This window comes from Mytilus californianus, unplaced genomic scaffold, assembly GCF_021869535.1.
Source record: "Mytilus californianus isolate M0D057914Y unplaced genomic scaffold, xbMytCali1.0.p SCAF_1, whole genome shotgun sequence".
Classification (NCBI taxonomy): domain Eukaryota; kingdom Metazoa; phylum Mollusca; class Bivalvia; order Mytilida; family Mytilidae; genus Mytilus; species Mytilus californianus.
The window spans coordinates 139,057,751-139,075,582 of NW_026262581.1; the positions used below are offsets into that span (position 1 = coordinate 139,057,751).

The window sequence follows — 17,832 nt, forward strand, 5'->3', positions numbered from 1 at the left end:
GGCATTCGTCCATTGATGTTGCCAGTCATTACTTAATGTTCATCACTTATCACAGAGTGATTTATTTCCACAACCAGTGCACACTGGTATTAACCACTGCCGATCTTCTCGGCATCGGATCCAGTATCAGCTTTATAAGATTAAAGTGCTACAAAATTCTCCATGATTGCCCCAATTATTAAGTCATGGAGTCGTACCTGAATCAACAGGATGTGCCAACGCGGGAGAGCCGAGTCAAGGAGGAGGGGCTTATTCCTCTGGATGGTGTATAGATCGCATGGGTGTTAAATGATACTGGATGAAAGATGGGCTTAATGTAGTCAAACTTTTAATTGGGTTAACCGAATTCAGGTGTATCCCATACAACAGAGTGCTATACAGGTGGTAAAAGGATAATCACTCGGCCTGAATATCAAAAGTGTTCAGATATTTTACTCAGACAATATTTGCGTTATTGTTCTATCGTTACATTGTGGATCACTTTAGTTTGTTTATATAATACATGTAGTTGATTTTTGAAATCAAGGTTTTATTAACTCTGTGATACTGAGCCTCACACAAACAATGATCAAGATTTTATTAACTCTAGGATACTGAGCCTCAGACAAGCAATGCTCAAGGTTTTATTAACTCTAGGATACTGAGCCTCAGACAAACAATGATCAAGGTTTCATTAATTCTAGGATACTGAGCCTCAGTGAAGCAATGATCAATGTTTTATTAACACTAGGATACTGAGCCTCAGTCAAGCAATGATCAAGGTTGTATTAACTCTAGGATACTGAGCCTCAGACAAACAATGATTAAAGTTTTATTAATTCTAGGATACTGAGTCTCAGTCAAGCAATGATCAAGGTTTAATTAACACTAGGATACTGAGCCTCAGACAAACAATGATCAAGGTTTTATTAACTCTAGGATACTGAGCCTCAGACAAACAATGATCAAGGTTTCATTAACTCTAGGATACTGAGCCTCAGACAATCAATGATCAAGGTTTTATTAACTCTAGGATACTGAGCCTCAGTCAAGCGATGATCAAGGTGTTATTAACTCTAGGACACTGAGCCTCAGCTAAGCGATGATCAATGTTTTATTATTTCTAGGATACTGAGCCTCAGTCAAGCGATGATCAAGGTTTTATTAGCTCTAGGATACTGAACCTCAGTCAAGCAATGATCAAGGTTTAATAACTCTAGGATACTGAGCCTCAGTCAAGCAATGATCAAGGTTACGTTAACTCTAAGATGCTGAGCCTCAGTCAAGCAATGATCAAGGTTACATTAACTCTAGGATGCTGAGCCGCAGTCAAACAATGATCAAGGTTTTATTAACTCTAGGATACTGAGCCTCAGCTAACAGATGATCAATGTTTTATTAACTCTAGGATACTGAGCCTCAGTCAAGCGATGATCAAGGTTTTATTAGCTCTAGAATACTGAGCCTCAGTCAAGCAATGATCAAGGTTTAATAACTCTAGGATACTGAGCCTCAGTCAAGCAATGATCAAGGTTACGTTAACTCTAAGATGCTGAGCCTCAGTCAAGCAATGATCAAGGTTACATTAATTATAACTCTAGGATGCTGAGCCGCAGTCAAACAATGATCAAGGTTTTATTAACTCTAGGATACTGAGCCTCAGTCAAGCAATGATCAAGGTTTCATCAACTCTAGGATACTGAGCCTCAGTCAAGAAATGATCAAGGTTTCGGTAACTCTAGGATACTGAGCCTCAGTCAAGCAATGATAAAGGATTTGTTAACTCTAGGAATACTGAGCCTCAGTCAAGCAATGATCAAGGTTTTATTAACTCTAGGATACTGAGCCTCAGACAAGCAATGATCACGGTCTTATTTACTCTAGGATACTGAGCCTCAGGCAATAACCGGTAGATATGTGTCAATGAAAAAGACATGTGCGTTGCACCAAAAATATACAATTCATAAGAATTTATATACATTTTAAAGGAATAAATATACAAGTCCAAGGAATAAAAAGAAAATTCCTAACATATAATTAGTTTGCCGCACTTTTTTTTATGTGATTATAAAGTCATTTCTTAATTCTTATTTATAAAATCTCCGTCAGTCAAACACATTTCATTATAACTATCTAAACCAAATATGATAAAAATTAACAATATTATGGAAAGCATAAATATATATAATACATACGTCCTCATGGAAAAGTGAATGATATTGTATCCAATCTACGGAAGTGGTTATGTAAACAAAACTTTTTAATAAAAAAAAAAGTTTAATTTGTGTGTTAATATTTTAATTGTCAGCATGTCTTTGATATTTACAAATAACAAAGTCTCCATGCACTTAACTGCAAGTAGCTATCTACATTTACGTATACCTACTTCAGGTGATATACACCGTGTAATAACTATATATATATATATATATATATATATAGTCATAAGTTATGTCACTTTACGTATAAAGTAAATATTGGGCAATTACAAATTACTTAGTAAAACTATAAATACAATATTCACATAACTTGACACAAGGTAGCAAAGATTGTGTCCATTTCAGTAACAAAACACCTTATTTGTGTACATTTTAATGGACTTTGATGTAATCAGAATAGTTACTTCATTCTTTATGTCAAAAGGCGTTCCACATGAATGAACAGACGAATAAAAGGTATCGAAGATGATCGGTTCAAATTATTTAGTCTTTTTAATCAATGGGTCTTTTTCGCACGTCAAGGAACTACTTCATGGATAAATAATAAATGTCATTTATTTGAAGGGATTTAAAACTGTCAGTTGATGAAAGTGAAGATTTAAATGCAGATATAATAAGGGACTTAAACATCTGTTGTGTTCGTCTTCTTTTGTGTGTACATGATCAAAAATGTTGTTAAAAAAATGTAATTAGGAATATTTTCAAAAACTGTTAGTATTTATTAAGAATATAGAAAGCCAAGGTTGAAGTGTGTGTCAATCTCCTGGTATGGTCAATAATACATAATGAAATGTGACATAGAAATTAATGTCACTGCAGAGGAGGAAGAATATGATAATATTGAAATTCCACAATGTTTACGTGAATCTTCTGTGGAGACTATGTCCAATGTTGTCAAACAACACGATTTAGTCTGCCTTCCAGACAGATATGCTAATAAACTTAGAAAATCAAGCGAGAGTAGCGAGGTCACAAATGGACATTTTGGAAACGATTTGGTCTCCAGGGAGAAAGATTTAAGCACCGCTTTGAAATGGATCAAACAAGAAATTGTAAGTAAATTTCAATGATGATATTTTCAAGTATTTTGAATAGAAAATGTGTTAATTCGTTGAGTTATTAGACTGCAGTTCTTTTGCAGATAAATTTACCAGTACCAATTAATTCGATGCAATTTTCTTTCAGAACAGCACATTCCTCCTTTTCAAATGTTTTATATAAACCTTTATCATTATAAAAGCAGGTATTTTTATGCATTAATTAAACTTTTCTTTTTATTAACAAATACTTGTACTGAATACACATTCTTGTAAGGGTTCGGCTACAAGAATCTATTGAAAAATGCCGACAATGTAACTGCACTGGGATTAAATTTCACCAACAATGATATGTTATAGGACTCAGTTTAATACATCGATGTTGCACATTACATTGCATACGTTTAAAGAGAACAGGGGATACAATGAAACCTTTATACCTTATTCAATGGTCGTACCTTAGTACAGACATCCGTATTGCTTATATGAATAGGTGGACAGTTCGAAGATTTTGTGATGAAAAGAAAGGGTTTAGTTTCAGTTATACTGTAGAATTATTCTGAATAATATGTTCACCCTTTTGAATAAAATATCGGATAAAATCTGATATATATAGAATAAATATAACAATGGATGGATACCCATATCCTTTGCAGTGGCGGACTCGATGGGGGGCCCTTTTTTTGACGATCAATGCTTTTGAATGGTGACATATGGTTGGACCCCCCCCCCCCCCTTTATCCTGGGTTGGAACCCCCTTTTAAAAATGGCTGGATCCGCCCCTGCTTTGTTTTTCTATTAAGATATAAAGAAAATGTGAGGTATGCGTCTATGATTGCAACCCAACGACTTAACAGGTTTAAAAGACATCGAGAAATAAGTATAAAACATTCTATAAAGGACGGTTAGTCTATGCCACAGCACATCTGTAAATATCCAACTCTACAAAAGTTGTAGTTAAGACCTTTAAGTTAACAAGGACTTTCAAAGATATATTTCAAAATAAATATTTCAATTCATTTTAATAGTATTACATTATACACCATGGAGAAAGTAATTTGTTTCTATTCTACATATAATAAAAATGAATTATTATAAGGACGGTGTGAATGAGATACAATTAAACGGTCCATGAAGCAAATCAAACCTTTTTTCAGTTTGATTTGATTTCTTGATTATACGTCCGGAACGCTCAGTTTGAAATTTGTAATAGCCTAGCAGATATAAATGTATACAAAAAGGACCTATAAAATTAGACAACGTTGGCATTATGGAGAAAAGTCAAATGATGAATGATTATCCAGAAGGAAAGAAATATTTATATAATAACATTGAATGAACCAATTTCACTGCACCATATACTCACTTTGACGCATAATGTATCTTCGGCGATGCTCGAGGCCAAAGTAATTGCAAACACTAAACCTTAACAAACGCTTGAAAAGCTTGAAGTAATGAAAAGGGGTAACAGTATAGCTAAACACGGACAAGGAACCACTGCTTTAGTTATATACATTCGTAAGAATCGTAAGAATAGAATTAACACTTAAAAGAAAGACTATAGCAATCGTTTCATGAACTATATACATTGTCTGTTTAGATCCTGATTTAGGGCAGACACATTAAGATGTGCTAGTTAAACTAGGTTTTCTTGGATCTCAAAACACTTCCTCCTCTTCCATCACTGGAACAACAAAGGGTACAGAAAACATATAACGGAATAAAATTCACAGGAAAAGCATTAACTGTATAATAAATAAATAACAAAAGCACAATTATATGACAATCTTATCACAATTCTTAAAAACTATTGATGTTTCTTGATATAAAGATTTTTATAAATTATTTTAATTAAGATATTTTCTATAATAGCAACGAAGAAACCGGGGCAATATATTTTGTTATTGCCAGATATTTTCTAATCATTTTGAAGTTTATGTACCGGTATATTGATTAGTTGACGCTTATCAATAAGAAATGCATCATTTTGATTGATATTAATTGGACGTGCCAGAAATCCGTCATTAACGGAATGTAACCCTTACAGAAGTAATTTATTTCATATTTGTCATGTTCCTTCATTATAAATTATGATTCATTAATATGAATGCAAAATATTAGTAAATTAACTAAAATTATGTTTATGACACGAATGATTAAATCGAACTTCAAATTAGTCAGACCACCACGATATGTCAGTCTCTCATAATTCTTGATAGAATGGCGCTTGTATATGTTTTAGTATTTAAGTTAATGATGTTTTACTGTTAGTTTTAATATGCGCTATGTTTAATATATGTATTCGAATGTTTTATGTTAAACACGTGGTGATACTTTAATAAAATATTGAGTCTGAATCTATGAAACAAATTTTAACAAACTAGGCGTTATAAACAAACGAATTCAACCACGAACGAATATTACAAATGCATTTTATTACATTTTAAAGACACAAAAATATAATGTCTCTTTTTGTGAAACTAAACTTTCTGTGTAAAACCGAGAATCACTACTAAAGCGTCACATTATTAAGCAAAAATTAATAATTACATTAAAGTAAAAGGTGGTTCGTCATAATACTTCAACATTTTAAAGTTTAAGTTTCATTTCCAGTTTGATTTATAATTTAGTTGTCCTTTTAACCTCTATATAAATTTCACGACATTATGGACATAAATCAAAATAATTTAGACAGACCCTTTGAAAAGTCCAAATCCGTCTAATTCTAAATCTCCTTAAAATATTTTATTTCGATAGTAAGTTATGAAAAAGTTAAGCCATTGACAAACGGTGTTACAAGAGACAGGTTGACATAGATAAGATCATACAACAGCTTAGTATTATTTTCGTTAGATTATAAAAGATCGTTTTCAAAGATAAAATGTACAAATAATTAACTGTAAACAAAAACAAACTAGTGGCCCCAATCAGTTTTATCAAATTATTCCGCTCCAATAACAAGTCATTCTTCGTACAACACTGTTAACCTCGGGGCCAAATATAAAATCTTACTAGGTATAATGTCAAATGAATAGAACAACAACGTGTATATCTATGTCTAGGTTAATCTATGGAAAGGTATATACTATGAAATTTAGAGCGAGGGGCTTGCCCCGAGCTCTTAATTTCATAGTATATACCTTTCCATAGACTATCCAATTTAGCACATATTTACAACTCGAGTAATCTTTTAATTGGTCTATTGATAGTTTATTTTGGCTGACTATTTGTATCACAGGTGTTTGTAAAACGGAGCTCATTAACGAGTTTTGTAAATCTACTCACTAGTATCATTGTAAAATATGTGATTTCAAAAGGCCCTTCACTCCAGAATGAAAAGATGGTAGCTGCTGGTGTAAGTATGTATACTGATATAAAGCGGTGTTTTACTATACATGTTCTTCTTACAAGGTAAGATGACAAAATAAATTGACCAAAAGCAGGCAATAATTAAATTGCAGTGGAAGCTTTACATGTTTTGAAAACATTTTTTTAATTTCACAGTAAAACTAAAGCTATAATAAATTTGAAACATATAGATAGTTTGTCCCCGTAGATATAGTCTAGCAGATAGGCATTAAAAAGCAACTACAAATAGATCAGAGATATTAGGTTTTGTGTTTTTTTTTATTAGTTCAAAGTAAAAACTAAAAGATTTATCAGAATATGTTTATATATATATATATATAGCTTGCACATTATCTTCAGACATAATCACAGTTTTTCAATTCATGACATCGTCCTGAACATGCATGAAATATTTGCCACTGGACATTAAGCAACCAATAATCAATAAATCAATCAATTCATGACGAAATAGATCACTTTCCTTAAGAAAGTTTAAAAAATTATCACCAAGTTGCTTTAATTTTCCTTCACAAGGTTTCATAGTACACACTTTTCTGTGTACAAAGTAATTGCATGGATGATACATTATCATAATTTTAAGATATCGTTGTACTCTAATCAAGGTATAAAGAACCATATGTATTACCCTTTATTTAAATGATAACATTTGCAATTGTCAAAAACATTTTTTAGATCCAAAGATTTTAATAGCAGGATATTTTAAAATCAATGTGAAAACTAATTACAAACTATTTAATTTAATTTGGAACACAGCATTTTATTTCAAAATAGCCAGTGGCAATTTTTGTTTTAAATATCTTGATTACCATACAATGAAATCTTACACTTGTGGTCATTCATGCGTAGTTACTTAGTACACAGGAAAAGTATGTACTATGAAAATTAGAAGGCAAATATAAGCAATTTGATTGGACGAGAAGTTGTAAGTAAGTGCCAATTGGTTTTGGTTAAAAAGAACACATTTTAAAGTTAAAATGGTGAAAGTGTAATTTACTTGCAAATCGGAAATAACCCGTCACACCATAATTATACGAATTTACTTGCATATTAAGTAATTTCAAATTTATGAATTAATACATATGTAAATTGTTGTCTTTCTATTTATTCTTTCTAATATTTGAAAATCGAATTGAATAGATTGTGACTTTTGATAATTATGTATTTTTAACTTTATGCAATTTCTAAGGGGAACTCTTAGACAGACTCGCTACAGATGAAACAACTCCTAAATCTAAAGAGGAAATAACAAACGAACCCGCAGCAGGACATATACCATGATTAAAATTTAAAGGACAGATCTCTGCAACATGTTAAATTTATGCACGGCTTATTATACTTTGGGCTTTTTTGAGCTTGGCATCATGACTGTATAGTCTTTGTCTATTGTTGAATATCACATGTTAATCTCAACATGTGTTTACTGGTTTTATTGTGGCGTTGGGTTGCTTTCACGGATTATACTGACAACCCGTTTGTCAATTGTATATAATCAATGGAACATCTCTAACAAATAAGTACCAGACTCAAGCTGGCAGCCATTTTTAGCAGCCAATTAAGCAGACACTTTTTTTCCAATTTTGATGATATGTCTAAAAACCAAAAAACTATATAAGACTCAAACGTTCCAAATATCTCAAAATATCAGTTAAATATAATTTAACAGCGGAATTCGACAATTTCACGGCTTGTGGTGATTCTCAAAAGATTTCAGTCCGTTTTAAATACCAATAATGATAACAGCCACTTTTTTTCGGAGGACACTGTTTGTTTAATAAAAAAATTTTTTTCGTTCTTTTTCTCGTTTTTTGATTCCTTATGATTAAGAGGTACAGAAACAATGTAGGAATAGAAAATAAAAAAATCAAAGAACAACTAATATTGTTAATAATGGATTTAAGTAAGATATGAGAAATCGTGATATATATATTCCATGAACTAAATAAAAAAAGATGCAATGTATGAGAGAAAAATTACATACAAGCTTTCCATACACTCGGAATCCTCAAATATCCAGTATTTCAATTGAAACCATTTTCAAAATCAATTTCTGTATATATAAAATGAAAACAATTCCATATACATGTAATGTTAATCTTTTTTTGAATGTGAACAAGTATTTTCTATACTAATTTATTAATCTAAAACTGAAAATTTCCTTATCAAATGTGCCATAATAATTGACATATAACTAAAACTGTGGTGGACAGACGGGCCCGGATCCCAGAAAAATATTTAAGTGTCGAATAGACTGGGGCAATACCTTTGAAATGATCTAGGTCTGGTTCGGAACTTTGCCGTAGGGATATGCAGAGGAGTACCGAATGTGTGGTTTGTATTGAAAATACGTTATGGGGTAACTTTGAACCCCTGTGATGGCCAGACGGGCCCGGATCCCAGAAAAAAATTAAAGTGGCGAATAGCCTGTGTCAATACCTTTGAAATGAGCTAGGTCCGGTTCGGAACTTTGCCGTAGGGATATGCCGAGGAGTACCGAATGTGTGCCCCATAACGTATTTTTACAAACAAGTAGATATATAGTTGTAAAACAAAGTGTAAACAAACAAAAAGTCTACAATGTATATAGAATACATCACCCAAACATGTAAGGAACCGTTCACATGACATGAGATAGCTTGCCTACCTACCCTAGATATTCGAAAGCATTCACCATAGCAATATGAACATAGGGATCGCGTACTACATAGCATAGCTAGACTGAATCCTCGTTCTTAACTGTTACAGGCTCGATCGTTGATTTTCTTTATAATTTTATGTGTATTATTGTTTGTTTTTCTTGTTTTTCTTATCGTCTTTTTTATATCCCTGTTTTTCAAAAGTTTGAGTATTATAACTTCTTCGTCTGTTTATTTGTCCGTCTGTCCGTTCGTTGGTTTATTATTCGGAGTGCTGTGCAGCCGCAACTCCTACATGTAGTAAACCAGTCTGGTTTTCAATGATCTTATTTTAATCTTTAGTATAAATGGCACACCCTGTTTTACTTTTCGAGGTTTCCCGAACTTAGCCAGATCTATACAAATGGGAAGCAGGGATATAATTTGTTAACTGTACTCATAATTATTTTAGATTACCATGATGTTATGTGTTCGGTTTTATTCGCCCCCTCGGTATTGTCTGTTTGGGATACCTTATGCATGTCTTTTTCACAAAAAACACCTGAATTAATCATTTTATTTCTTTATATGTGATTTGTCTATAATATTCTACAGAGAGACATATGAGCTGATCAGATTTTATATGTAATTCTCAAGTTTGTCTGAGTTCACATCTTCATTATGACAGTAGGAGAAGAAAAACATGTTCATTCAGAAACAAGAAATATGATATGCAGTATTTAATATAAAAATGTCGTGTTGACTTTGTGAAAGTTATTTAAAGTATTTATTTGGAATAGATATCCATATCATATAACAAATTTATGATGCAAAGGTTTCTGAATGTTAAAATATTGATGTAAACATTCGGCTTTATGAATAGGTTTATACGTAAAACGAAACGGAGTGTTTTTATCCTGTCTTATACTTAAAGCACAATAAAGTTGGAATATTATTTCGAATTTCACACGATCCAAGATTTGACATCACCTATTAATGGACTTTTTTTAATTCAATAAATCGCCAGACAAAATAAAATGGTCATACATTCAATTTTCGTTATTGTTATAACTGAAGTGCTCTTAAAACCTATTAAAAGTCAGTTAAAATGTATGTTGATACATTACTTCGAGTACAGACTTCGGTCCATTGAAAACTCCCTTTACAGAAAAGTGTTTTCTAATGATTCATTTCAAAGCAATACATAACTACATTGATTTTCTATTGAAAAACAATTAGATAAGTAAGAATCAATATTTTCCACCATTTGTAATATTTCGTCAGTTTGTCCATCAGCAAAGAACTTAATATCGTTGCTTTTATTTTAAACTTCAGATGAAGAGCAAGAGCGATCACTAAAATTAGTCTTCTATTTTACACTTAGCTTCAGATGAAGAAAAAAGACCGATAACTAAAATGTTTCTCTTATTTTACATTAAGCTTTAAATGAAGAAACAAGACCGATCACTTAAATGTGTCTTCTATATTTTACACTTAGCTTCAGATGAAGAAACAAGATCGATCACTAAAATAATTCTTCTACCTTACACTTAGCTACAGAGATCTACAGATGACGAAACAAGGCTGATCACTAAAATGTTTCTTCTATTTTACACTTAGCATCAGTTAAAGGATCAAGGCCTACCACTCGTGGTTTTTTTTTTTTCTTTCTATTTTATACTTTAACATCAGAAGAATAGATAAGATCGATCACTAATGTTTTTTTCCCCAGTTTTATACTTCAGCTTCAGATGAGAAACAACATAGAGAATGCATGCTCCTTCTGTTTTATATTTCAGCTTCAGATGAAGGAACAAGACCGATCCCTCATGAAACAATTCATAGACCTTCGCTCAACAATTGTGCAATTAAGATGTATGTACGAATTTCAAAGTTCTAACTCCGACATTAGTAGTTTAAGTGGTAGTAACTATTCACTGGACGAATCTTACAGACATTCACCACCACTTAGACACGGACTTAACGGGCACCTGGAGGTAGAAGGAACAGAATTCCGTGCTAGGACTTCATCATTGCTAACACCAAGACGGGCAAATTATACTCATATCAAATGGAGAAGTAATGAATATATCTGATGCCGTCTATTATCAATTGTTTCTTGTTTTTTGTTATGTTTTTGCACTTCATATCACAGCTGAAAAATGTTTTTTTAGAAACGTTTATTATCAGGTTCTGTATAGAATCGTTACTGTTATTAGTACTTATTGGTAGAATATTTACTTTTATTAGAACTTATTGGTAGAATATTTACTTTCATTAGTACTTATTGGTAGAATATTTTCTTCAAGTTCGACTCCGTGCGTGAAAAAGTCCTCTATCGTGATTTAAATTAATTTTTGGAGGCATGTTTTATCAAAATTAACTGAAGTATTTGTATTCCAATCTTTAAAAATTGAATTTTCCAAAAGACACATTCAGGAGAGCCACTCGAAGCCCTTGGTGGTAATTCTCGTTAATAAAACTGTCACAATAAATCAAAACATACACATTTAAAATAATCGAACAGTTTCATAGCAATAAAACAGTTTAAACGTCACATAAGACCAAACTCAATGGATGTGTCGCTAACCTAGGTCTATGTACATCTTCCACAATGTACACACTCCAACATTGTAAACTAGAATAGAATTCACGACAAAAATATTTTATTTTATCTTGTTTTGCTGATAGTTTTTCTGTTTACAGTTTCTATCTATCTCTTTTAGCTTTTGCCCAAAACACAAAAAGGTAAAATAATCGTAATTTAAGGGCAGTCAATAAAGGGGGCGATAAGAGTCTACTAAGGATTTCAACAAAATTGGTCTTATTTGTAGATACTCAATTTGCCTTGCTGATCACTTTTACTATTTAAAGTGTCTATCTATCTAATTCTAGTTTTCAAGATAAATTACGCAACAATGAAAAAAAAATAGTAAATTTCGGCATCAAAGGGTAATAACTCCTATAATTAGTCGTCTGACAGTTTTGATGTAAATGATAGATTTTAACATTCTCAAAATTTCAGGTCTGTCAGATTTTCTCTATTTATAGCGGTTTTCAAGATAAATTCTATGTTCTATTTGCCATGTCGACCAAGTTTGGTTGACTTTGACCCAATAGTTTCAATGGAAAAGATTTTTGTAAAAGTAAACGGACGACGACGGACGACGGACGCCAAGTAATAAGAAAAGTTCACTTGGACATTTGGGTTAGATGAGCTAACAAAAAACGACTGCTGTAATCATTTCATTAGTATAATGTCATTAAAGTTTTTAAAACTATTAGATTGAAAACACAATCACATTCAATCCAAACCAATTTAAAGACCACCCTACATCAATATTCATTTGATCAGAATATGTAGAAGTGCCACATACCAAGTACGTTACACTGTTCCAGTCTTTTGTGTCTACAATTTACATGCTTATTTCAAGAAAATGAAAGCAATGTCCTATGTCTTACTATAGAAACGCGATCTTTTCTGTAAATTAAACATGACTGTAGATTTACCGTAAATCCAATCATAAGCGGTGTAGTAGGGATTTAAAGCAACTCTCTAAGTTTCGGTGGTATAATCATGATTTGCCCTCTTTTCGGAAAATTGGATTTTGAAAGTCAGTGCTACTATTTGTAAAGTCTAATTCATATTTTGGGGTAACAATTCAAAGATTAGAGCATCTTCCGCCATCATTGAATCATATGCCTTCTATCATTTTGATGTCTTTTAAGTTTTTAAGTATTTTGCTTCCCGAATCTGAAGACTCTGGAGCACCTTGGCAGTTTTTTTTCAAAATACGCGTTGTGAAACATTTGTTGTTGCTAGTTGGTTTCGTTCCGAAAACGTGTCGTGGTGCAAATGATGTTTTTTTTTTACTTTATTGGAAGACGTTGAAACATTTGTCATGGCGCGCCTGTCATTACAGAGAATTTTGTTGTGGCGGACATAATGGTCATTAAAGAGAACTTTGTTGTGGCGGACCTAATGGTCATTACAGAGAACTTTGTTGTGGCGGACCTAATGGGTTTTGTTCAGAAACACGTGTAGTGGTGCAACTGATGGTTTATTTAAGAGACACGTGTCGTTTTGTACCTAATGATTTATTTCAAAAACATTTTTCGCGGCTCCCCTGGTGGTCTTGTTCAGAAATACTTGTCGTGGTGAAACTGATGGTTATTTCAGAAACACTTTTCGTTTTGCACCTAATGATTTATTTCAGAAACACGACGTAGCGCGCAACTGATGGTCTTTTCAGAAACCTTTTTCGCGACTCACCTTATATATTTGTTAAAAAACACGGGTCGTGGTGGAACTGATGGTTGACTTCAGAAACATTTGTCGTGACTCACCTGGTCGTTTTGTTTAAAAAACTTGTCGTGGTGGAACTGATGGTTTATTTCAGAAACATGGTGAGGTGCTCAATGGTTATTTCCGAAATATTTGTCTTGGCTTACCTAATGGTTTATTTTCAGAACCACGTGTTGGGGTGCACCTGTTGGTTTATTTTCAGAACCACGTGTTGGGGTGCACCTGTTGGTTTATTTTAGAAAGATGTGTTTAGGCGCAACTGATTTTTTATCTCAGAAATACTTTTCGTGGCAAATCTGATGGTTTATATCAGAATTAAACACTTTTACAATGGAACACAAGGTAATGCGAGGTATACGCCAACGAGACATCAGCAACTCAATAACATAAAAATCTTCCACTAGTGGCACATATAGGTGTCAACAGACAGTTTAATCATGAAAATAAATACACACATATATCAGCATAAATAATGTAATTGCAATTTGGATTTTTTTATTGTATCACCTTTTACATTGTGTTTTTCTGCTGAATCACCATCTGGCGTTATACCTCGTTGTTAAATCAAATAATTTAACTTTACCATTAAGAAATGTCGGTTCAAAAGCTTCTTTATTAGCAACAACCCATTACCACGGAAATCATGAATAAGCACGGGAATATTTATCAACTAAGAGATATTTATGTTGTGTACAAATTGTAATTTTGTACACGTTTGATAAAGCAAACACATTGTTATTTATTTAGCTTATCAACGTTATATATATTGACAAAATGCAGTCTTGAACATAACACTGACAAAACGTTTTCTGTAAATACATTATAAGATACTTGGGGGATACTTCTGTCATGAACGAAATATTATGAATAAATGTTACTGCACATAGATTGGCAATGTTTACCATAGACAAGAGCTTCTTGCATGTTAATGCACGTAGATTGGCAATGTTAACATAGTAGAAGAGCTTCTGGCATGTTAATGCACGTAGATTGGCAATGTAAACAATAGACAAGAGCTGTTACTGCACATAGATTGGCAATGTTAACCATATACAAGAGCTTCTGGCATGTTACTGCATACAGATTTGGAAAGCTCACAAATGGAAAATTGAAATGATCTACAAAAAAATGTATTTGGTCGTAAATTCGAAGTTTTGTTCCCAGCAGACACTACTGTCAACTTTTAGATGCAAGTCAAAACAAAAAGCAGACTAACTATCTGCAGTATACTTATTTTCAATTTTAATTAGGCGGAAACCCAGTTGAAATTTAACAAAAGAAATGGAACTCTTTGTTAGGAAGCTGCCATTTGATTTTTAGGGGGGGGGGCTAGGATGAAAAATTGTGTCCTGCATTTTTTTTTAGTTGTAATCTCTGTCCTGCCTTTTTTATTTTTCACTCTATTCGGTCCTGCATTTTTTTTTTTAAAGTTTATTCTGACTTTTTTTTACCTAAATTGTCATCCTGACTTTTTTTTCTGCAAGTGTCTCATCCTGTCTTTTTTTTTACTCAAAACTCAACCCCCCCCCCCCCCCCCCCCCCCCATCTTATGTGTTTTCACTTAAATTATGGTATGGGGCTTCGAGATATTTGTAAACTTTAAAATTATAGACAAATTTTCACAAAACAATCGATTGTGGTAGTTGCAAATATGTGGATCTTTTTTGTGCATAAGCATAAATTCCGCCGAAAAAAATGTGAAAGACAGATAATAAATTGATCTTTTTAAAGCATTAATTTTCATCTCTGCCCCCGTCCACAGTTTTTTGGGAAAAAATCCCCCAAATTGACAATAACTTCATCGAAAAGAGAAAGTCGAGTACACCTATTTATGTTTAGGCGTGTTTGAGTTTACTATTCTGTCTTGAAAACGTTTACAAGAAAAATATGGGATACATCATCTCGCTTCAGATTCTATTATTTTTATACATTTAGGCTGTAGGTTGATATAACATCAAAAATTTACAATACTAAAACATGAAATATATGGGTCAAGTGAAATACTTTTCTAATGAGTCATAACAACAGAGTAGGTGTGTTCGAATAATATTTTTTTACTAAAAGTACTTGACGATAGATTTTTCAAGTGGATCTTAAAAATGCATAACTTAAAAAAAAAAACTTCATTTTGTGTGTGTGTTATCAAGGGTAATTTTAGTCTTCAACCTCTAAAAAGTTTTAGTCTGCCCTTCCACGAAACATTAAATTAGAATATTTTTAAATATTTTTGAACTTTCGAAAATTCCCCCTGACAACCGATCAGACAATAGTTTTAAATTGACCAAATGCATAAAAGTACATTAAATGGACAGGTGCTAAATAGCTAGTATATACATTTGTCTTTTAAAATACAACTGGCATATAAGGATCGTAACGATGCTATGTGGATAAATTTATCGGTTTTCAAGAGCTAAATAGACAGCGCGACATCACTACAATGGCTTGCATTTCACGATTATAAAAATTGGGTGGCGTAATGGGGAGATAATTTTGACGAAGTAGAATCCTGACTGTAATGGGATAGATGCAATCAACATAGTAACCAAACCTTGACCTAATGAGTGGTACTGCTGTTAGACTTACTTCCGGTAGGTACCATTCGTTCAGTAGGTTCGACAAGGAATGACTCGAATGATATAGTTTATGTTTTCAAAATTATGGTTTTAGCTTTCCAGATGATGGTAAATCCAGGAAAACGCACCAAACTCACCAAATTAAGTTATTTTTATCGATTAATAATCAATGTTTTAGTTTATTGATTATAACTAGGGTTGCAAATCAGAAATGATTGGACGTTAACTGATATTACTGTCCCGTTTATGTCTTTCAGTTTTGACCCTTTAAAAATGTTGCGTTTATTTTACTTCAAAAAAATGTGTTGAGCGGACCGATAAAGTTCTTCACAACAACACGTGTCATGAAATCTGTCATTGAATAAACGGTTATTTTGCTGTAAAACTTTTAGTTTTGTGTACAAGTGTAGGTATGACAACACAGCAGAGATCTTGTTTAATACATTTGAAGACCCATTGGTGGTCTTAGGCTGTTGTCTGCTCTTTGGTCGGGTTGTCTTGTCTTGTCTTGTCTTGTATGAAGATCCTGCCTTTCAAAGGCACACCTCTGGTTACAGAGTAGGATATGGTGTATTTAACACCCACTAAATGTTTATTACACTATTAAAATCTAAAACAAAAGATAATTTAGATTTTAAATATTCACGCCTTTGACTGAGTGGTTGCAAGCAATCCTTTCTTTTTATTCACCGGCAATGTTAATAATATTGTATTACGTCTAATGTGCAAAGCAAAGCAAAGTTTTCTACTTATGTATTCTACAAGATAAAGAAAATCTGTACATCCACATTTACATTGACAGTTACAGAGCAAGGCACTAGCATCCAATATTAGTTGTGTATTAATTTCTAGTTTTTCTAATATTCTACATTTCGGACAGAGCTCGCTTTTATTGATAATATTTGAAAGTTCAAGCAGGTGATAGTTTCTAGCAGAAGCTAAAGCAGGACATGAATGAATGAAATGGTCTAATGTTTCAGCGTCCTCCTCGCATAAGAGACATGTTGGGTTGATGTCAACTTGATTGAAAGCTGCTCTATTACATTGGAGAATGTATGTACCAGTAAGGAGTCTAAGTTTGATGGGGAGACGCTGGATGTCTTTTGCAGAAGTCTGGACACTTGCTAGAGCATTGTGTAGATGACCAGTTTTAAAATTGGATGTAGAAATAAATGAAATACTCTTGTAGTAGACAGACATGGTAATCACATGTACAACCCAGAAGGTGTCAATCTCTTTCCTGATAGAGTTCTTCCATTTTAATTTTGGAGGTGGTTCATCTAAAATGTTAAAGATTGATGGTAGGCTGTATTTAATTAATAAAGATCTGATTTTTGTGAACCAACTGTCCTTTACGGCTGATGAGATGAGGATTAGTCTTTCTGCGACGTGTCTTTCTATACAGTTCTCTTGTCTTGAAATGTTTGCAAAAGTTCCCAAAGCTAGTATATGGATTTTACTAATTACTGGAACCGTACCCGACAGTATATACACAGCCATGTCTGTTGTGTTAGTGGGGATAGATAGGATTTGTTTGATGCTTTTCCGATAAAAAATTTCAATTAGTTCCAGTTGACGTGTAGAATTTGGTAAAAGTATTTCTAGGCCATAAATGAGTACTGGTAGCACATAAACTTGGAATAATTGTAGGCATGCTACTGGATTAAGGCCGTTCTTGCCATGCAGGCCTGTCCCCATCAAACTGTACATTGTTCTCCTGGCTTTGTTGATGTTTTC

The 17,832-nt window shown here is 33.0% G+C and overlaps 1 protein-coding gene and 1 long non-coding RNA gene across 2 annotated transcripts; one reads left to right on the forward strand and one right to left on the reverse strand.

Moving 5' to 3' along the window:
• Positions 1 to 2,487: 2,487 nt before the first annotated feature.
• Positions 2,488 to 11,324, forward strand: LOC127736950 (uncharacterized). Its single transcript, XM_052247516.1, has 2 exons — positions 2,488 to 3,250; positions 11,016 to 11,324. Exons 1-2 carry the CDS (start codon positions 2,984 to 2,986, stop codon positions 11,310 to 11,312), a joined length of 564 nt encoding a protein of 187 aa, XP_052103476.1. The 5' UTR covers positions 2,488 to 2,983; the 3' UTR covers positions 11,313 to 11,324.
• A 24-nt stretch (positions 11,325 to 11,348) lies between these two features.
• On the reverse strand, positions 11,349 to 15,010 carry LOC127737049 (uncharacterized). Its single transcript, XR_007999280.1, has 2 exons — positions 13,745 to 15,010; positions 11,349 to 13,706 (listed from the first exon to the last, which is right to left on the reverse strand). It is a non-coding gene; the product is annotated as an uncharacterized LOC127737049 (long non-coding RNA).
• Between the last annotated feature and the right edge of the window lie 2,822 nt (positions 15,011 to 17,832).

Excerpts from the sequence above, each read along its gene's own strand:
- LOC127736950 (XM_052247516.1), top strand. The coding sequence starts at position 2,984 with ATGAAATGTGACATAGAAATTAATGTCACTGCAGAGGAGGAAGAATAT. Across the intron at positions 3,251-11,015 it reads AATGGATCAAACAAGAAATT|CTTCAGATGAAGGAACAAGA; the intron begins GTAAGTAAATTT and ends TTTATATTTCAG.